The following is a 23483-nucleotide window of genomic DNA, read 5'->3' on the forward strand; positions in this document are numbered from 1 at the left end:
TTATGGTAGATATTTATTGAACACGTACTATGTGATAGGCACTGAACTAAAGAGAAAACAGTGAGTAAAAAAGAAAAACAATCCTTGCTTTCATGGAGTTCACAATCCACTTAATGTCTGCCTTTAAAGGCATTTTTCAGAAAATCACACACACAAATGTAATATGAAAACTGTGTTAAACTGATTCAAAATCCTACACAAATGACTTTCCAATAAACTTTACAACTTACTGGAAAATGAAAAGAATGGGCCGGGCGCGGTGGCTCACGCCTGTAATCGCAGCACTTTGGGAGGCTGAGGCAGATGGATCACGAGGTCAGGAGATCGAGACCATCCTGGCTAACACGGTGAAATCCCGTCTCTACTAAAAATCCAAAGAATTAGCCGGGCATGGTGGCGGGCGCCTGTAGTCCCAGCTACTCGGGAGGCTGAGGCAGGAGAATGGCATGAACCCGGGAGGTGGAGCTTGCAGTGAGCTGAGATCCGGCCACTGCACTCCAGTTTGAGAGACACAGTGAGACTCCGTCTCAAAAAAAAAAAAAAAAAAAAAAAAGAAAAGAAAATGAAAAGAATGATTTCAATCGCCTTTCAGGTAACTTTTTGATTCCAGTTTATTTATTTATATTTTTTGGTGAAACAGCAAGTGTAAGAAGAGCAGAGTAGAAATGTAGAAGCAAGCAAGCTGGACAAGGAACCGAACATCAAGGCTCTCAGTTCTACGATGAATCTGTTATTGGACGCATGACACTTCACTTTTCTGTGCTTCATCAGTCTTGTGACTAATGCCTGGAGCGGTATCTGCCACACAGCAGATGTTTAATAAATAAATATGGGTTGAATGAGTGAATGTAATATGTGAAGATTTTGTGTGAAGACTTTTGTAATTCAATGTCAACATTAAGAAATTGGAGATGAGAAGAGTCATGTAACAAAGATGCATGTACTGTGCTTACAGACCCGCAAATCAAATTTCTCTAGTAAACTGTGTCAAAGTGACCAAGTGGCCAGCAGGAAAATGTGGGAATGTGACCACTCATCCTACTTTTTCACTGCATCCCTCAGGTTTGAATTGTATTATAATTTAAACCCAACAAATGGACTTTTTCTGATTCCAACTCAGTAGGCTAGTACCCTGGCTAGCAACTTCACTGGTGCCATTCTAAGCCTTCCCTTCAATATTTACAGAATAAAAAGCAATTTTGGTTTGAGCTTTGAGCACATTAGATTTTGACAGCTTGGAAATGTCATTCTCAAAGCAAGGACTTCTCACATGCATAGAATTCTGGCTCTTAACTATTCTATAAATGCAAATGCAAATATCCTTGACCAGAAAACCTTGAGCATCATGTTCTAAGAATGTTAGTGAGATTACATGAAGTTCTTTTTAACTGTATTAGTTTCCATCCAACATCTACTAAATTGAATTAGAGTAAAGTGGGGAAGGCCTAGGTTCGAAAGGTGGATGCCAAAGAAGTCACATTTTAATTTCATCTCCATCTCTCATTTATGGATGCTTTCTAGCTGTCAGCCAGTCAGTCAGCAAGCTTCATTCCAAGGGAAACACGCTGGGTGACTGGCCATCCAAGAATTCAACATGATATGACTGGCGTATTTGAAACTGTTCAGAAACACTATGTCCTAGCCAAGCCGCAGCTTTACATGCTGGGTCCTTTCTGCCCCTAGGCCTTTACCCATAATGTTCCTTTTGTTTAACAAGGACTTTGCATCTTCCCTCTCAAACACATAGAAACTGCAAATCCCATCTATTATTTTGTCAAGAGTGTCAGAATCCATTGATTGGGAAAATATCTTGATGGCACATTTCTTATTTAAAAAGGAGATTCCCAAGAACATAAATTTGCAAGGCTCAAGGAAAACTAAACAAGAACAAGGAGAGGCTCAAAGAGAGGGAGGGAGGAGAGAGGGCAATGGTAACACGGCAGTGACCTAAGTGCTCCTAAAAACAGAGTTGTTTAAAATCAATGTGATGCGGTTAGTATGTTCTTAGACACTACTGAAGTGCCCAAACTCGCCCTCCTACAACTTCACCAAAGCCGGCTGTACACATAACTTCTATAGGTACATCAGACAGAAATATAGAGAAGGTGCTCAACCCAGCATATCGGCACAGGACATGGAAAAGAGCATTGTATGGCTTGGGGGAAGATGTATAAAGTAAACTAACTCAGCAGGTGCAGGAACTGACAGTTAGAAGAGAACTTTTGCTGTAAGCATCCCCAGAAATGCACAGAAATCCTGGGATAGGCTTTAGATGTCCTCAGGTTGTGGAATGGTGGGTTTGAGCTGATTTTAAGGAGCAAGAAAGCCCTAAGTAACATGTAGGAACATGTATACACTTCAGCATTTAGGTCAAATACCGAACAAGCTCTTCGTTGAACACTTCTAATTTTACTTTTGTCGCTTCTTGCCTAGCGCCTTTATCACTTGTACCTCCACCATGTGCCCCAAACACCATCCAAATAACTTTAGGAGATCACAATCACATTTTATGCAATCATATTTATGCCTAAATATCTGTATCCCTTGCTAGAATATGTACTCAAGGAGCATGGGGTTGGTATCTCATTTATGTGGCTATGCCCACTGCCTGGCACAGGGATTATATATTAATAAATATATGTACAATTAAGATCAACTGGAAGGAGGGGAATAACCTATGATCATGTATTACTTTCCCCTTAAAAGACTTAAACTCCTGAAGACAACATTCACTCGCTTACCCATTTACTCATTCACTCACCCTAAAATATTTATTGAGTGCCAGACATTATGTTTGGAATATAATACAAACACTAGTTTCTGCCCTCAGGGAGCACATAGTCTAGAACAGTGGTCTCTTCAAAACACAAATTAAGGGTGCCCAAAGAAATCACTAGAGCTTCCATTTATATTTATATTGTATCTTTTAAAAATAAGAAGTCTTTTGAAAAAATGTTTATTTCTTTTTTTTTTTTTTTTTTTTTTTTGAGGCTGGAGTGCAGTGGCCAGATCTCAGCTCACTGCAAGCTCCGCCTCCCAGGTTCATGCCATTCTCCTGCCTCAGTCTCCTGAGTAGCTGGGACTACAGGCGCCCGCCACCTCGCCTGGCTAGTTTTTTGTATTTTTTAGTAGAGACAGGGTTTCACCGTGTTAGCCAGGATGGTCTCGGTCGGATCCGCCCGTCTCGGCCTCCCAAAGTGCTGGGATTACAGGCTTGAGCCACCGCGCCCAGCCGAAAAAATGTTTATTTCTAATAATGCATTCTCCCTCACTTGGTACCGATGTCAGGTGGTCATGTGTCACTCACGGTCTGCGAGGTATCCTGAGGAAAATGTGGGATTCTACAGACCCTCTCTCACTGGCTTCACTTTCAGCATACTGTGACATTTACTATTTTCATTGGCTGGTGTTCAGTCAAAATCCTAATAGATTATAAGGACTAGAGATTATACATTGTAATATAATACATAATACATTTACTCAATAATGTAATACATAATGTATGTAACACTATAATACATGTATTATGTAGTGTATCATATGACATTATGTCACCATACTTGTATGTCATATGCCATTGTTATTCCCTGACCTCAAGTCTACACTTTCCTTGGGGTAGGGGGACAGAACATACAATCAACACATTGAAAACCTAACAATACAAATTATTTGAGGTTATTACAGCTGCTGAGTACAAAACATTTCAAAGCACACCACTATCCATTATCCCTCTTTATTCTCAAGGTTCTCCCAGGAGATGAAGCAGGAACTCACTTGCTATTGATCATGAACATGTGCCTCAACTTCCGAGCCTCAGTTTCCTCATCCTCTGTGTCTTCGAATTATTACATCAAATTAACATATTCAAGCAATCTAAAGTTTATAGTACCTAGTATTATTTGACCAGTCAATTTTCATGCCTCTCTTATGAATGCACAGAAAAAAACCCACAGAGATCAGAGCCCAAAATTCAAATGTTCTACACACTTACAGGTGATTGAGCTAGGAAACTTTGTTAGAATCTTTTGTTTCAAAGTTATGATTTCCTAGTCAATTTACATAGAGAAGTACTACCTGAGTCTCCTACTCTGATCTGCTTTCCACATCAGCCTATCAATTCTGCTCAGATAGAACTGAATTCAACAATATCTGCTCAAAGAACAGTGGAAAGGGGTACATTAATGGAGATGACGGGCAGCACCTGCAACAACCAGTCTCAACTGGCTATTCCTAGCACCTGCTTTTCTCTTCTTTCCTCGTCTTCCCTAAGAGAAAGTTAAAGGCTATTACCCAGTGGTCTACAGCACAGGCTTCCGTATCTTCTCACCATTAAGGACAACTTGTAATCATTTCCTCTCGTAGGGCTAGCTTCTCAAAGTATTTAATTCACCATCTTTACTAAGTAATAGATAATTCATCACTCCCCCACCTTTCATTGAATGAATCCAAACTATAACTGCCGGAGTCTCTGTAAGTATGAGAACCCATGAGTTCACAAGCATAAAGTCAGAAGCAAAAATCTTCAGCCAGTGCAGCTTTATCTAAGGGGAAAAATGCATAATTTCTTTTAAGATGTTTCCTCTGGCTCCCTTCAAGGACCACCAGTTGGTAACTACTCCTCGAGCATGCGCTAAGGTTTACTTGCATGCCTTCTACGATATTGTGTTGCAAATCCACTAGAACTGAAAGGACACAGACGTTCTGCACTGCTACTTTTAGAACTGGCTCAAGCTCGGACAACAAGGTGCTTCGTTTTCCTTCTTCCTATTGTTTACGATCTTACTTAGACTTCAAAGCTGTAACAATGCATTAAACTTCAGCTTTCAGTTTGGGCAGCATTTGCAATTTTAAAAGAAGATAAACCTCTCTATGGAGTTAACATGATCTGTGAATGTGGGACCTGCTAGGAATCAGATATCCTAATGAACTTTGTCTTGCTCACTTGAAATGGAGAATTAACCAATTCTTTTAAATAATTCAGAAATCTAAAATGAAAGGAATGGGGCGCAAATTTCTATTGTACTGCACAAAAAATGGGGAATGAAAAGAAACATTTTATGTTTTCAATAAAACTACACTCCTACATCTTTTGCAAGTGAAACACTTTCAAATTTATTGGCAATCATAATTGTTTTATGCCATCTAACAAACATAATGGCATCTGGTATAAATACCTTGAAACTAACCTCATTTTATAGTCTCCACCTCCAGCAGAAAAATCAAATGAAAATTTAGTCTATTGCTTAAAAATATCTATTAAAGTACCATATACTCATAATACTTGAGACTGTAGAAAAAAAGAACAAAGAGTGTTCATAAAAACATAAGAATGTAATTTTTCTATAAAAATGTTATTTTGCCAAAACAACAACAACAAAAAAAAACCTTAAAAACAAGATGTCCCCTGGCACCTGGTTCATGTCTATGAGGCAATGAGGTGGATGAGAGAGAAGGTGAGCTACATTTTATTATCTATGATGGATTGCTGCAAGTGCTCTGCACTTTCCACATATCTACATCCAGACATATAATCCACACAGAAACAGTCCTGTTAGTTCTGAGGACATAGTTAAGCCTGTGGGTGCCTGAACAAGGCTGAGGCAGATACCTGGGAAGATGAGATAAGAAATAAAGGAAGAGATGACGATCCCAGATGAGAGCAAAACAAGAGGAAGGAAAAGGAACTAACATTGTTTGTGCTCAGAACAAAACAGCAACGAAAACACATTTCCTGGGAAGGTGATGACATCGCACCTTATACATTAGAAAATAAAAGTCTAAGAGTTTAAATAACTTGTTCAAATTTATACAGTCAATACATTATAGAACCAGAGTTTGAATTCCATTATTTCTCTTTTTTTTTTGAATACCCTTATGCCTTCTTGACTGGGCAAGCTATTTAAATTCTTTGTGTCTCAGTTTCCTAATCTGTAAAATGGGCACACCAATAGCCCCTATCTCCATAAGATGATATAAGATCATGAATATAGAACTCAGCACAGTGCATGGCTCTGGTGGTCATGAGTAAAAATGGGCCACCCTGATCACCTGTTGGAAGGAACATGGTTGCCTAACAGGGCTGCTCCCCTGAATTCACCACCACATTTGCTTAAAGGCCACACTTCCTCCAGGATGTTTCCAGCCAACAACTGAGGGGGAGGATACCAACATAGACCCATTCCTATAAAACACAGAATTCTTCCAACAGGGGACTTAAGCTCAGGGACTCTCCACTGGCATGGCCAAAACTTTCTTAGAAGCTTCCTCTAGGCACAGTGGCTCACACCTGTGATCCCAGCACTTTGAGAGGTTGAGGCAGGCCGATCTCTTGAGCCCAGGAGTTTGAACCCAGCCTGGGCAACATAGTGAGACCCTTGCCTCTACTAAATATACAAAAAATTAGCTGGGCTTGGTAGTGTGTGCCTGTAGTCTCAGTTATTTGTTAGGCTGAGGTGGGAGCATCACCTGAGTCTGGGAGGTTGAGGCTGCAGTGAGCCGTGATCATGCCACTGCACTCCAGCCTAGGCAATGGGAGTGAGAGCTCTGGGATTCTTCCAACCCAATCCCTCATTCTTCCCTCCTCCTTTCCCACCTGTCAGAATTGTACTGCAGCCTAAAGGTTCTCTCAACCTATTCTTGCTCTGTCCCCCTTTATATTTTATAGATATTGCCCCAATAAATCTCTTGCACGTCTAATCCTATCAGGACATATTATTCTTGGAGGACCCAAACTAACATAATGGCACACAGAAAGTCCACAATGAATGTGAGCTACTATTATGATTATTATCACCAAAAATAATTATTTTTGTTATTATCTGGCTCTAAGCCCAATACAGTTTAACCCTATTTCGAAAATTGTTTTCCTTGAATCTGTGAACATTATTCTTTTCTTAAAAGTAGGAGGATTCAAAGGTTATACTATATTTCTTTAACATGTTCAAACAAGATTTGTCATACCTAGCAAAGTTGTCCCAATAACAAATGAAAACATATACATTTATCATTCCATATTGCACATAAAAAATATGGCCCCTTCTGTTTTCAAGTTTATCAGAAATGCCATTTCTCTACTTCACCTTTGAATGTGCGAATTCCAAATGCTCTATTATTTGACTGATTTCCTGTTTTCATCATCTTTCATGAGTAAATGGTCTGTCAGTGACTGGATGTATGTGCTCACATAGTGTCCCAGTGGCTAACTCAATTAATATACGACTAATTAAACTTATACACTCACTTTCATGGGCTGAGTGGCTCTCAACTATTATATTGTACCTATTGACTGCGCCTCACAAGTGGTTTATTGTTCCAAGAAAACTACTGGGCTAGGTACCAGCAGATGCGGGAGGAATGGAATTTAAGCAGCCAGGTCACTAGAACTTTGTAGTACTCTTCCCAGATTTCATTTTCAGTGGGTGAAATTCCAGTGGTTTGGCCTTTTGTGATCAGTGAAATCATCGCAGACTAATCAAACCTTTTCATACACTGCTGTTACTATTGCCTATGTAACCTCCACAGGAGTATGTAGAGAATTACAACTGGTTGCCAGATAAAATACAAAACTTAGTCTAGATAAACAATGAATACTTTGTTTGTATATTTCATGCAATACTAAAAAATTATTCATTGTTTATCTGAAATTCAAATTTAACTTGGCATCTTGGTTTTTTTTTTCTTGCGGGGGCGGAGGGGTGTGGGTGACAGAGTCTTGCTCTGTCGCCCGGCTGGTGTACAGTGGTGCAATCTCGGCTTCCTGCAACCTCCTCCTCCTGGTTTCAAGCTATTCTCCTGCCTCGGCTTCCCGAGTAGCTGGGATTACAGGTACGCACCACTACGCTCAGCTAATTTTTGTATTTTTAGTAGCGATAGGGTTTTGCCATGTTGCCCAGGCTGGTCTCAAACTCGTGGCCACAATTGATCTACCTGCCTCGGCCTCCCAAGTGCTGGGATTACAGGTGTCAGCCACCATTGTGCTACATCTGGCAACTACTAAGGAACAATATCCACCTTCATGGTGAATATATGTGAGACATGGGGGTTATAATCTAATGGAGTCACAAGAGCAGGGTTAAGCTGAAACTCCACAGATTTAGACCTCCCTTTTGAAAAATAATTGTTTACACAATTGGGTAAGTGAAACCAAATATTATTCCATGCAAGTAACTTGGCTTTTAGTAATACATGCATGAGGGAAAACCTTTGGAGGTACTAAAAGATATTGCCATGACAAATCAAAGAGTCTCATTCCTTAACAATGCTATGAATTAGGCCTTTCTGTACAATTCCACACTAAACTCTGTCTACTTTGCTTTCCATTGAAAACTCAGTATCTAGAACAGTGACTATCACAGTGTAGGGGCTCAGGACATATCTACTGTATTGACAAATGAATGGACTCATATGTGCATTCTTCCAGAGGATGGGTTTTCAAGGATGTGCCATATCTTTTCCTTGGTTTACAAGATCCAATATGATTTGCCTTCCTGCTACTCATCTCCAACTATTCTCTCCCTTGTTTGTGCTCTTCAAGCCACACCAACCCCCTTAGTGTTCTTCCAGCATGTCTCAGGGCTGTTATATTTAACGTTCCCTCTTATTAGAATAGAAGTCCTAATATCTGCATAATCCACTTCTTTGACTTCATTAGGACTTAACTCAATGTCAACACATCAGAAAGACCTTCCTTTACCACTCTTTATAAGACAGTACCCATAACCTCCCTTCTTTAATCCCTTATATTGCCTTATTTTGTTTTATAATGTTTGATGCCACTCGGCATGTGACACATGTATTAACCAGTTGACTGTCTCCTTCCCCAAGAAGGTAAGCTCAATTAAGAGCAGGATTTTCTGTGTTGCTCAGTGTGATGCCTAGAACATGCCTGATTCTTAGAGTGTTGAATGAATGAATGAACAAATGGTATCTTTGCCCTTTTACTAGACTGTCAGGTTCTCAAGAGCAGGATGTCTGCTCTATCTCTGTACTCCCTGAACATATGCAAATATGCAATAGCTAGCACAAATACATCCAGCGATACCTTTTTTTTTTTTTTTTTTTTTGAGACGCAGTCTTGCTCTGTCACCCAGGCTGGAGTGCAGTGGCGTGATCTTGGCTCACTGCAAGCCCCACCTCCTGGGTTCACGCCATTCTCTTGCCTCAGTCTCCCGAGTAGCTGGGACTACAGGCGCCCACCACCATGCCCAGCTAATTTTTTTGTATTTTTTTTTTTTTTTAGTAGAGACAGGGTTTCACCACGTTAGCCAGGATGGTCTCAATCTCCTGACCTGGTGATCTGCCCACCTCGGCCTCCCAAAGTGCTGGGATTACAGGTGTGAGCCATCGCACCCGGCCTATCCAGAAAATTCTTAAGAACAATCTGTTAAATTACTTATGAGAAAACTGAGGTACAAGTCTTTAAGTGACTTGGACAACTGATTTTCCCTTAACAGATGCTCAGTGTCAGGCTTTTAATGGCAAGTCTCTTTTGCTAATTTGACCTGTTCAGAAGCTGTGATTTGCCTTCTTCTTGTTCATCTCTGAGTTTACAAGTGCTACTGGCTGAGAAGCTCTCTGGTTGTAAAATACCTACAGAGATCTAAGCAAACACTGACTTTCCCTCGTGGAGAGATTGTTGGAAAGCTATTCCTATTTTGCTGAGCCCTGCCACAATATCCTTACATTTCTCTTTTTGGATATTCACCATATGATGCCTGTGGATAAGCCATATGAGACTCCCTGGTTCAAATCCCATAGGATAAGCCATATGAGACTCCCTGGTTAACTCCCTGGTTAAAATCAACCAAGTATAGAAATTCACAACTGAGATGGGGCAGAGTAATCTGCAGCAAATAGTACCCCCTCCCCTCCATCCCTATTTGAGATATCCCAGTAGATTTCCTTAACGACAAACTAATGCCAGGGGGAAAAGAGTTGCCCGGAGCTCTGTAAAACCTGAAGAAGAGAAAAAGAATGAGGAAGCTGCAGGGAGAAAAGGTGCCAAAAATCCTTGTGGCCACATGAATTTTTTCTAGCAGGCAACTAATCAATCTGGATTAGTGACTCCAAATCCCCAAATACATTATTTATATTACATTCAGTTTACTAATATTATCCACAAATAAGTAATTCCTTCCAAAAAATAATGACAGGCTGAAAAACAACAAATTCACATTCCCATTTAAAATCAGAAGTGACCCTATTATTTGTGGCATGGAAAGCTCATACCCAATTCCTGACCCCAGCTCGCCCCCCTGATCTTTCACCACACTGGTTTTTAATTGATGGGGAGGTATGGAAAGTGGCCATTAGAAGTGGTCCTTCTAAGGATATCTCTGTCAAAGGGTCCTGTCACACTAGTTCCAGGCTTAGATCACAGGGAAAACAGAGCAATGGCAGATGGAGCTGTAGCCAAACACCAGGTGCACCTTCTACCGCACCGTGATTTGATGACGGCTTCTCATTTGATTTCCTTTTTGAGCCCAATTCAGATACTGCATAAATTGTATTGCTTCATATTTTCATATTTTTAGAATCTAGATCTATGTATATATTTACACAATTCCAGACACATTCTAAATACACACGTTACAATGCTTTTCTACTTGGAATGTTACATTCAATGGGCACTCCTGGGTCTCTCCTGGGACAAGAGTCACAGGCACAAATGCATTTGAGGACCAGAAAGAAATCCCTTTATTTTCTTCTTTCCTGTGTAACTCTTTGTGTGTGAAGGGTTGGAGGTGGGGGGAGCAGGGAGGGGAAGATGTCTGAAACAGACCACCCAGTCAGTCCATTTTAGAACTTGAAAATCAGGGGAATAGGATCTAAAACATTTCCTATTTTGGCTACTAGCCAACTAACCTAAAGTCTGTTCAGCTAGTTATTCTCTGCGTGTAGACAATAAAACACCCATAATGTGTGAGGATAAGACTACTTTAAAATGGCTACAAATCTCCCCCCACACCCCCCATTTTTCAGTTGAAAAGGCGCCTTAAGTACACTAGATCCTGTGGCTTAAGCTCTGCAGCTTCCAGTGCGTCATGCACTTGGGGAAGCCCCCAGCCTAGGATGGCACCTCATCTTTCACAGAGCAAGGCTCAGGAATTTCCTTTGTCTGGAGGCATTTCTAAGGAGCGTTTGCAAACAATGATGGGTCACACCTGCTAACGATACTTAAGAAAGCAAAATTCACCTAGTTTCAGACTGAAATTTCAGATGAAACCAAATTCTAGTTCCCTAGTCTCTTAAAGAAGAGAGACTAGCTCCATTGCACTGCTGAAAATTCATCAGTCAGAATTTAATTATACAGATCTGGAAACCAGAAGGCATTTAGGTTTTAATGTCTCCCTGAGTTGGGACCTTTACATATTTTAGAATATTGATCATAACTGTTATTGCTGCTATTTTGGTGGTCACTCTACTGTGTCTGTCCCTGCGGGGTTTTTTGAAAGAACACTGCAGAGAAGAACTGTTGCTAGGTAATTGTAAAAGAAAGTCATGCAAATTATGAAATATTGATAAATTGCATTTACAAGTCAATGGTGCTAGAATGCTCCTTCTTTCCCAGTAAAACATAAACTGTAAGGTTGCATTGCCACCAAAATTTTTTAAATCACCCAACTAAATGACACATTAATCAAAACAGTGCCTAAAACAAGCAGTCCATCCAGCAGTGACCATTTTTGCAGTTTTGAATGATCAATTTTATTTTGCCTTCCCACTATATATAAATATTGCAATATAACATTGTAATATATCTACTATACATGTGAGGGGGTAGTAAAAACAATTTAAAACATTAAACAAGAAGGCCCACAATTTTTAAAGAGAATAATGTCAGATAAAAAATGTTTATCAGAAAGAGAAAAAGAAATTTAGAGGTTTCTTTTCTCAGCCCCAAATTACAAAGTAAATCCTACACATAAATCTTTTTTTTTTTTTGAGATGGAGTCTCGTTCTGTCACCCAGGATGGAGTGCAGTGGTGCGATCTCAGCTCACTGCAACCTCTGCCTCCTGGGTTCAAACGATTCTCCTGCCTCAGCCTCCTGAGTAGCTGGGATTACAGGAATCTGCCACCACGCCCAGTTAATTTTTTGTTTTTCTTTTTTGTATTTTTAGTAGGGAATGGGTTTTACCATGTTGGCCAGGCTGGTCTTGAACTCCTTACCTCAAGCGATCCACCCGCCTTGGCCTCCCAAAGTGCTAAGATTACAGGTGTAAGCCACTGTGGCCGGCCCTACACATAAATCTTAAGTCAGGAAGTCAGTAGCATTAAAACTTATTTCATAAACATTAAAAATTCAATGAGTTAAATAATAATGCATGAAATACCAACAATTGTGGATGAAAAGAAGTACATTCCTTGTTCACCTAGCAACATTTAACAATGACACCTCTTTTAACAATTCAGGATGCGAACGACACAAATGAAGATGGTGAACATGAAAGCTAGATTCTACCAATACTCCAGGGTAATTTTCAAATTGGCAGGTAGAGCTGGAAATTTTTAAAATCTGGGGCAAGCATCATGATTAATGGGCTTCCACTGATTGCAAAGACCCATCTGAGGGTTGATGCCACCAACATATGTGCAACTACCAGATAAATGAGGAGGAACAAACATGATTAAACCTAAATGAAATCATCTAAATACCAACTCTGATTTCTTGTTATAAATATCACATTTTAAAAACCACTAAGATAAAGTTATTACTAGCAGGCTGTGCAGGTGATGAGAAATAGCAAATAGAAGGGAAAAATAACCAGGTGAAGATAGCCTTTCTTTCTGGTAAGGGAGTCCCCCATTTTCTTTTTTTAGTTAAAGGTGCTTTCACGGATAACGGTGAGAGCCAGTGGGGGTGTGTTTTCAGAGTGCCAAGGTTGGCCAATACTGTTGCCTCAGACACTGACTCAGTGCAGCCCTATAGAAGCGTGCCTTGAATTAAATGAGAAGGCTATCACATGAGCTTTACCCTCATTAATGACTGACCTGATGCACCACAGAATGCAAGCTTGGAGGACCGTTCACAGGCCCTATAAATATCAGGCAGGCACTTCAAATGCTCTGTCCCATAAATATGTTTAAAGTAATCAGAGTATATCAGGGGAGTTCACAAAGGTTGTTTAAATAGATGTTCTAAGTCAAAAGTACAACAAATGAGGCTTAAAACCTTCAGGAGCTCTGGAAAATCCAGATTCAGTGATATACCAAAGGATTAAATGATACCAATCAGAGCTGGGAACTTTGTCTGAACTGCATTCCCTATGGTAATCAAGCATCATGCATAAACTGAAATGGTGATATTTCAAACATCTGACCACACTTGCTCATTGAAGTGGGGGTGGGGGCGGGCAGGAGGTGGAGAGGGACAACTTGATGTCCTATTCCCATTAGTACCGAGCCCTCAGTTTTGGTTTCCTAGACCTACTAGTTACATCTGTTAATCTCTGTCCATGTGTCTGAGCACAGCCTTCCCCCATACCCAAATTAGGTTTTCAGCTTCCCCAGAGCGTTTTGTTTTGTTGTTTTTTTTCTTAAAATCTCTAGGTAAATCAATAGTGAACAGATACTCCAAAAATATTTGGAAGTAATGACAATATATTCATCTACTTATTAATTTTATTCATTAAGCAAATAAGTACTAAGTACCCACTAAGTTCAAGGCACAGATCTAGGTACTGTGAAGGATCTTTTTAAAAAGGAATTTGTCATAAATCCTACCCTTAATCAGCTTATAGTTTGTAATAAGCCAGATTCTATTTGGTTTGTGCCAAGGAAAAACTCAGCTAAAATTAAAGACATCTAGGAGGAGTCTCTTCTTTCCAGAATCACCTTCTTGAGCACTCATTCTGAAGGTTCCAGCAACTCTGAATCCTTTTTGCAATTCCCTGGTTCTCAAACTCATGGGAGATGAACAGATTATCAGGATAAAACAAAATGGGAAAACAGACGTGGCACCATGGGGATTGTGGGGATTTGGGACACCTATGTCTGACATTTCAGAGCAGGGTAAGTACCCACAAAAGATGTCTCTAAAAGTCTTGGTATATTTCTGACACCATCCCCTTCCACTCGAAGGCTCCCAGCTTTGGACCTCTTGAATATACGTACTCGTTGTAAACATGACAAGCTTTAACTGGAAGGTAGTAATGATAACCTTCCTTTGAGTCCTTACTGTGAACCAGGCAGAATGCTATTTTGTATGCATATTCTCAGTTTAACACTCATGAGATACGTCCTTTTAGTATTTCTTTTCTTTTCTTTTTTTGAGATGGAGTCTTGCTCTGTCACCCAGGCTGGATGAAGTGGCACCATCTTGGCTCACTGCAACCTCTGCTGCCGGGATTCAAGATAGTCTCTTGCCTCAGCCTCCCGAGTAGTGGGATTACAGGCATGTGCCACTATGCCTGGCTAATTTTTGTATTTTTAGTAGAGATAGGCACCATGTTGGCCACGCTGGTTTCGAACTCCTGACCTCAAGTGATCCACCCACCTCGACCTCCCAGAGTACTGGGATTACAGGTGTAAGCCATTGCACCTGGCCTCCTTTTAGTATTTCTATTTTATTGGTAAGAAAGCTGAGATTGGCGTGTACCTTACTCAGTCGCTCAGCTATTATTTAATTTGAACTCAGGTCTGTTTTACTCCAGAAGCAGAGTTTTTACCCATTATACTATACCAATTTTGAGTTTCAGAGACTCTGATATTTTATATCTGGGCTTCAGATAATTCCTTCAAAATTCCCATCTAATGCTCTAATTGGGCAAAGATTTGTTTTCTTTTACAGTTGAGTCTTAAGGGAGTACAAGAAAAGAAAGCAAAAATTCCACAGAAGAAAACAGACTAGTTGGCCAGGGAAGAAACAGCTGCATCCACTTTAGGTAAAGTTACATGGCCCAGTTTACGATTTGGGATGAAACAGTGTATTACCATTTGTCTATTCATTCTCCATGGTTTAGTAGGGAAATACCATTTGTTTCCCATTACCTTTCTCAAGAGCTAGGGTAAAAAGAATATTATTTTCCTTCCCATATATACAAACACACACACACACACACACACACACACACACACACACACACACACATCTATGTGAAGTAACGAGTTCCCATTTTATTTGAAGAATCAAGTCTGTTACATCTTCCAAAATGTCTTAGAGCTTTGTTGATACACCTATGAGAGTTCCTCTTTCAAAACAAAAACAAAACACACAAGAACCTCTCAGGAATTCATCTTCATATCCTGAGGTAATGAAAAAGAGGAAACATTCTCTTGATCAACGCAACACCAGAGAGTGGAACCTTATCTAATGCATGTAAATACCAAGCCCTGAATCTTCATTTATTCCTTTTGGGATTAGATGTCTTTAAGGAAGAGAGGAAAATCATTTTTCCTCCACTAACTTCATCTGAGACTGACAAGAGGCAGCAAATTGAGTAGGCTGATAATTCTTCAACTAGGGCTAAGATAAACCAGCTTCTACTACTTTTTCTTTGAAACAAATAGAAAACTGAAAGACAGGAATTTATTACTTTATCTCCTCGATATTAATACTTTCTTTCTTTGAACTCACACGATTTCCCCAAAATGACAGTGTAAATCCTGAGGTAGCATCAAGTGATCTGAGGTTAAAAGTGAACTTGGCTAGTATCTCTCTGCCTTTGGCCGAAAAATCCAGGCTCAATCCTGGTTGCTTTCTGGAATGGGAAACACACAATATTGGGATTGCAGGCAGCTCCAGAAAGGCATGCCAGGCCTCTCATGCTCTCAATTTATATTTGCATGTGAACAGCTTGTTGGCCATTTTATGAAGACAGATGAATCGCAGGCATGCTAGAGGGGCGGCCAGACCTAAATACGCGAACTACACACCCGTACAGTCCACACATTTTTGAAGATGAAAATAAAATTATACCTCTGGAGACATCTTTAGGGAGATTATGCACAAATACAATATGTAGAAAAAAGTGAAACTTTGAAGGCATCACCTGCGAGTCAAGTGGAAAATAAAGAATGAAACTAGTCTATAAATACCACTCTTTAAAATGTCAACAAAAAATAAGATGTAGCGTATATGACACTAAAAACAAACCTCCAGAGTTCTCTTTTTTTCTTTTTAACTGCCTGCTTTAAAAAGACAACTTTGATAAAGAAAATATCACCAAAATACCAGGATGAGGAGAGGAATTGCCAGGCAGTCCCTATTTAATGCTAGAAGCCAGCAATGTAATCAAATTTCTCATGGGTAGGAAACGAAACATATTCGGAAAAATGAGTGATAGGATATCTAATGTGGTAATCTTGATCCTTCACCCCACAATACCAACATAATTCCGTTTGCCTATCTTTTCCAAAGATTGGATGGAGATCAACATGGAACAATGTACAGAACAACAAAAGGAAGAGACTCAAGCAATGGGGTCATTCAAAGTGGGTGTAAAACAAAGTATGGCAGAATTATATTGACAAGAAAAACAATAAAAGTCATAATGAACCAGAGCTGACATTTTTAAAGCATAAACTCTATCAGAGATACTATGATGAGCATATTACACATATTATCTTACTTAACTCTTCCACAAGCAGGTAATATTATTATCCTGTTTTAGAGGAATAAATCTGAGAGGTTAAATAACCTATTCAGTATCACACAGGTAAGAAGAAATAGCAGAGGCAGAATTTGACTGCAAGTCACAGCCTGAGCTTCCCCCCGCAACCCGGAGATGGAGTCCTGCTCTGTTGCCCAGAGCTGGAGTGCAATGGCGCAATCTTGGCTCACTGCAACCTCCGCCTCCCAGGTTCAAGCAATTCTGCCTAAGCCTCCCAAGTAGCTGGGATTACAGGCATGTGCCACCACGCACAGCTAATCTTTCTATTTTTAGTAGAGACAGTGCTTCACCATGTTGGCCAGGCTGGTCTTGAACTCCTGACCTTGTGATCTGCCCAGCTCAGCCTCCCAAAGTGCTGGGATTACAGGGTGTGAGCCGCCACACCCAGCCCACAGCCTGAGCTTTTAATCACAGTGGCATATTCTCCCCACAGGCCCTTCAAGGTAAAGCATTCCACCAGAATCCTCAGTGCTATCAGCAAAGAAGAAGATTTTTGAATTTTATGAGATGGTGTCTGTGAAAGTATCTAATACAATGTTTGGTATACTAGGTAGTGCTAGTTCATGTCTCTGCTTTTATTGAAATTGATAGTTTTATTCAATATAAAATTCCAACCCATGATAATCTTTTTCATACTTGTAGTGCCTGTCACAAGTTCCACATTTTACCAGATACTATGATATTCACATATAATGTGTGTTCTATTTTAATAAAGCATCTGCAACAGAAAATTTAGATATTTATGCAGCTGTGGAATTTAATGCTGTCCTGTATCCTCACTATTTTATTTTGGACAATTTAAACTAGAAAAATCCTTCAAAGCATAGATTTTTTTTTTTTCTTAAAGGAATTGGCGAAGTGTTGAGCTCGCAAAAGGCTTAAAACTGCTTGGGAATGAATGATCTTAAATCACTAGTGAAGATGATCACGGGGCATTTGCCACATTAAAGAGCTAAAATGAAATGAAAAAGCCATGACTCCTCACTTAACGCTATTAAAAAAAATCTGATTTGGTAAATTAACCCCACTTCTCATAGTTTAATTGAGTAATCAACTTTCTTGGGAATTCAGGTTCTCATGGGCACCCTAATAGTGTTTCAGGCCAGGGGTCCTGAGGCTGCTGGGGTGATCCACAGAACAAGAAGTTGCCCTGTTAAAAGTAATCTACTTAAGTTTTTCCGAGTCTCTGGAGTTGTTCCTACCGTGGGCTACTTATAGGGTAGGCCCCCAAATCCTCATACTTAGTCGGCCTGCTGGCTGCTGTGGACTCTGAAAGCAGCAGCTAGAGTCCCCAAGCTAAACTTACCATTTTCTGGCTGGTCCTTAATGTCAGCGTCACTTGGCTGGCTGGGACTTTCAGATTGACTTGAATCTGAAAAACATAAAAATACAGCCAAAAATTACAGGGTCTGCAAGGGAAAGTGGATCAGAGGTGCCAGACTTTCTGAAAAGGTTCAACCTATAAACTAAGAATGGGAACGTTACAGAAGTGACATGAGACATGAAAAAAAGAAAAGACGGAGAGAGAAAAGAAAGACAGGGAAACGCAGCAGCAACCTGTGCCTTTAGAGAGGACGCTCCGGTTTGCGGACACCTACAGTGGCACTGGCTTTTGCCAGATCACAACTTGAAGCTCTTCAGCAATTATTCTCTTAGACCATTTCCAAACTGCTCTTCTCCACTATTTATACACTCGAGTCTGATAAAGACTTCATCCTTCATTACACACATCTGAAGCTTGATTCAGAACATAATAAAGTGTCAAAACATATTTTGAAGCTGGTATATAAAAGCAACCCAAACAACAGTAACAAGTTCTGTGGATATTTAGCTCTACATTCCAGCAACAGACTACGCAGACTAACACCATTAAATACTAGAGTCCTAATATTCCATCACATTTTCTTGAAATAACTGCTTAACTCAAAGAAGTCTTTCCGAAGGTACAAGTTTCCCCTACTTTATAAGAATTACTTTTTTCTTGTACTGATGCATTTGGGAGATCCTACAAAGATGTGTTTGCAAAAACAGATTTTTGTACATCTTTATAGAATTAAATATTTTTTAATTTAAAAAATATAATCATACTTTCAAACTAAAAAAGGAATTCGATTAACTTAATTTCTAAATGAAATAATTAAAAATCAAAGTAACTTAATTTTTAAATTAGATAAAAGTTAACTTAGATCAAAAGAATTTCACAAAATTAGAAACAAGCATATTTACGGTACATTTTTGGGGGAGAGGAGAGAAAAAACAGGCAAAATGTTTCAAGTGGAAAGTTTTTGATATAAAAATAAAGTGCTGTCTGAGACTTGAAGTCGTTTACAACATTGTTTAATAGCAAACAAAAAAAAAAGGTTTTTCAACAAAACCTCTGTATCTGTGGAGAGCTTGAATCCTAACTTCACCTTGACTTCACAGGTTTAGAATTAGTTGACTGAAATTTGACCACATTTCTGCAAGTTTAATGTAAGGTCAAAAGGTCATGACACTTAACTGTGATTAAACAGAAAATATTACTTCTGTAGCAACTGAGTTATAGCATCACCCTTCTCTTTCTTGGAGATACTGCAGAAAGAAGTGGCACTACTAGTGACCTTAGGTCTAGAAATGCTAATTTATTACTTTAAAAGACTCCCTGCTTTTAAGCAAATGAAGATTTTAATTATAAGTGCTATAGTGAAAATATCTATTTTTAAATTTTCAGATAATCTTAACCTGGTGACTACAGCAAAAATTCTATGTTGATTCAAAGGTTTAAATAACAGAAGATGCTAAAAAGTGAATTTTTATTTGAGTCTGGCAAAGTGACAGCTTTTATCGTTCTGTAACAATTGCCGCAGAGAAGACACAAACAACATGTATTACTTACTACATGCCAAAAACCTTTAGAGAAATCCTTCAGAATAAACTACAAAAATACAAAACCTGGACTAAAAATTAGAAATGCAAACAAATTTACATTGATCCATATTTAAATTTTTAACTACATAAATTAATATTATAGATACAACAAACAATTTAAAAATACAGCATGACTACCTTCTTTTACTTCTAGGGAACAAGCCTATAATTTTACCATTAGAAATTACACATTAAATATTTTGAGTAGTAATTCAGTATGTTTTAGGAGAAAGACATACCTCCATTGTTTTTGTTCTGGACAATCTTAAGCCATTAATTTCTATAACTAAAATGAAAGCAAAATATCTAATTTTGTTTTAGGGAAAATTAAAATTCTTGATCATGTCCTGAAACAGATACATAAAATTTAGCCAATATAACATTTTCTTTGGAATAATACTAGCAAACATACATCTCTATCCATGTACTACTTCTACGTATAATATCTTTATAATTAATCACTTCTCTATGAATAAATGGAAAATAGTTTTATCTCAATTATTATATATACAATAGCCAATTACACTTCTGATATTTATCCATTAATATTAAGGCAAAAAGGGATAAGGAAAGACGCTAAATTTTTTTAAATATATAATCTGAAAGTGGACTTCTTTCTTCTTTTCACTTTTTGTTTATATTTGGTTTGCCACCTACCTTTACAGAAATATAGCATAATAGAAAACATGAACAGCAATAAAAGATGAATATTAGGTATGTTGAAAGAAAGTTTAAAATTCCAAGCTACAGAAAAATAAGCAAACCAACAGCAAGAGAGTGAGTGGCAAGAAAATGCTCAGAGTTGGTCTGCAAGGGGCCGCGGCGTTCTCGTGAAAGCTCAGATACAAACACTGGAGAAGGCATCTAGCCAAACTGAAAACGGAATTTATTTTTTCTAGTTTTATTCCAAAGCTGGGGACGCTGCTATCCATCTGAGGACTGCATACTAAAATGCACCATCCTGCCAGGTAAGGGGCAGGCAAAGCCAAACATCTACATGAAAATGTACATGATCTCAAAACTTCAATAATTATTTTCTACCCTGGGCAGTTCAATACCATTTTCTTTTTCAGCCAAGGAGGAGGAAAACTACCCAGTCTTAGTGCTATTCTCTGCTGAGGACGCATGGACACTCTTTCCGGTACTGCAAAAGGTCACTGATGCTGTTAAGTGTGGAGCCAACCAGGTGACCAGAATTACAAATTAATTTCTACCCATGCATAATTGATACAAATGAAAGATCTCTTTCTCAAACATTTGCATTAAAACACTATCAAGAAGGTTAACAATTAATTTACTTTTCTCCTTTATATACTCCATAGACACCTGTCAGAAGCCAAGGTAACTGTGTCTTACTCTTTTGGACAAATATCACGTGGTTGATCGATTTCTACCACCTTAAATAATTAGGAACCTAAGAAAACAAACCCAACTGCATAGAACTGGATGTTCTTCTTGTATCCGAGTCTCCCATACCAGTGAGTTTCTCTCGCTTACTGGTTGAAAGCCAGAAGATTTGTATATTACAATGAAGAGAGTATTTACTCACACTGTGTTTAAAGGATGGGGTTGGAAATGCTCTTATAAGGAAGTACATTAGGGTTATCAATTTTTTTTTTTCCTATCTAAGGATTTGCTTTTTGTTTAAGGAAACTTAGACTTCAACCTAACCTTGAAAAGCAATGTTTCTTTGGGTTTTTAAAAAATTTATGAGCAGAAATTTAAACCTAAAATAGACAGGGTTTGCATGTGCGAGGCTAGGTTAAGAACTCTTAATTGAACTGGTAGCCATCCATCTATGCAGTTTTATGGCGCCTACAACTATATTGCCAGAGTACTCAGACAAAGATAGTTCACTGTCAACGTAATCACTAGGGAAAGGAATAAAATAAATCCTAATGCCTACATATTAGTCTCTGCTTCCAAACGCTTGTACAGTGCAAGAACGGAAATCTTGTACTGGATTTGCTACATGTATACATATACGGCTCCTCAAACCTCAGGTCTACTCCTCTTCAGAATGAAACTTCAGTACTCCTTTGGGGCAGGTGAGGAATGACAAAAACATGTTAGTATGGTAAAATGGATGAGGCAAAAATATAAATATCCCTTCCATGTATTTTATGTTCTTTAGGCAAGAAACAAAGACAGAATATTGCTAAATCTTCCCTTTCACCTAGAATTAAACACTTTGTCCTCTCCAGTCCTCCTTTCATTGCAAACGTATCTCTTACAGTGTGATTAATATTATGCTGTAGTAAGGTCTGTTTAAACCATCTCCTGAGAATGTCAGCTTCTAAAGAAAAGAGTTCCTTCCTACTCTTCTCTTATCCCCGGTACTTTCCACAGGGTGCCTGGCCCAGCCAAGGAGTTCAATAACTGCTGAACTGAAGAGATGAATTTTCAATTGTTGTTCGGCTTTCTAATACTGAACCACTGTCAGTGACTGAAAAATATACTAAGCTTACACCTGAAAGGGGAGTGGGACTTCTAAGATGAGAAAGGAGGGCAAAAAGTCCTTTATCTCCGCTTGATGCCTTGCTTCTTGAGACCTGGCAAGGGAATATAAGGCATATCCCTCTGGTTTGTGAGTGGTCTGGAAATCTTATACAGTGTTTAGAAATTGCAGGCAATCATCTCCTATGATCTACTGGCCCACGCAGCACAGAGGCTGAGCTGAAGGCCGTATCTGACACATAGGAGGCCCTCCAGAAATGTATACACGTTAAAATGATGAATGATGGAGGAATATTTCACACATTTAAAAATTACAAAGATTAAGAGAAACCCACCCTATTCTGGTGTCTGTAGACTACCTCAAAATCCTCACAACTGCTGTTGTAAGTTGCTTGATAAAGGAAAAGCAGACACACTGGTGAGGAACCCTTCCCACCCTAAAACAAACCAACGTCATTCCTGGTCCATCAACATGACAGCAACCAAAGTCTATGGACCATAAAGGCAAAAATTCTGGTTCCACTAGAAAAATAATATAGCCTAAATTTCAGCCTCCCTACATGCATAATGATTTGGCTAAAGATGAAGTCTGAAGAGCCTTTGTTAGAATTTTATGTCCAGTTTTAAATCTCCCAAATTAAAAGACGGTATGAAGAAACCAGAAGGCATGCAAACCCAAAAATATTAGTGTAAGAAATAAAGTGAAAATTCCACTCGCATGAGCTAGAGTTGCTTGTAGTATAAAAACTAAAAGACAAAGACAGGAGTGAATATTTTCCTGCAAATAAATGAAGAGTTAGGAACATTTCTGAGGTAAAAGAAAGTAAGGAGTAAGGGTGATTACACTCTGAGTGTAATAAGCGGTTATCCTCTACAATTTTGGACCTTAAAGATGTTCAAAATTTAGATAAGTTTTAGTTTCTTAGGGTTTGGAAAGATAAGTACTCTGCAAAAGAGTCAGGCCAAAGAATTCAATTTTTGACATCTATAAGGTTATAATAGAAAAATAATTCTGTTCTTATGAGTAACATAATTATTCAAATTACTCTATTTTGATCAGTCAGTACCATAAGTTTATTACATTAACGAAATCCAGAAAATCAAATAGCTATAATAGTCACATTTTGCTTATTAGTCTCACAGCTGCAGTTACAAAAGAAATGATTATTGCAATACTTTATAATATTTAGGAAAATTATCTATTTTTTCCAGTATGACCGTGACCTTAAATACTGAAGTGTGAGGAAAATATCTGAAAAACCTTATTTGAGAATGTATAATGTCAGCACACAGGTGTACATATGTATATACAATTTGTAGCTTAAGGGTAAACACTGATGAATACAACACCATCAGCTAAATATAATATTATCCATCATGGTCTGGTTAAGAACAAACAGAAATCTGTAACACCATTACTAAATCTGGACCACCGAAAATATGCAATTATTATTAGCATTTCCAGAGAATGAATAAAATCTTTTAAGCTCAGTGAATAACCAAACTA

The 23483-nt window shown here is 38.7% G+C and overlaps 1 protein-coding gene across 4 annotated transcripts in view; it reads right to left on the bottom strand.

Moving 5' to 3' along the window:
* NFIA (nuclear factor I A) overlaps positions 1–23483 on the bottom strand; it is a 386737-nt gene that overhangs the window by 168011 nt on the left and 195243 nt on the right. For all 4 annotated transcript variants that reach the window (XM_007978527.3, XM_007978532.3, XM_007978531.3 and 1 more), the window contains one exon: positions 17919–17984. In XM_007978527.3, the coding sequence (XP_007976718.1) occupies positions 17919–17984 (66 nt within the window). The remainder of the gene's footprint in view (positions 1–17918; positions 17985–23483) is intronic.

The sequence above is a fragment of the Chlorocebus sabaeus genome, chromosome 20, assembly GCF_047675955.1.
Source record: "Chlorocebus sabaeus isolate Y175 chromosome 20, mChlSab1.0.hap1, whole genome shotgun sequence".
NCBI lineage: Eukaryota > Metazoa > Chordata > Mammalia > Primates > Cercopithecidae > Chlorocebus > Chlorocebus sabaeus.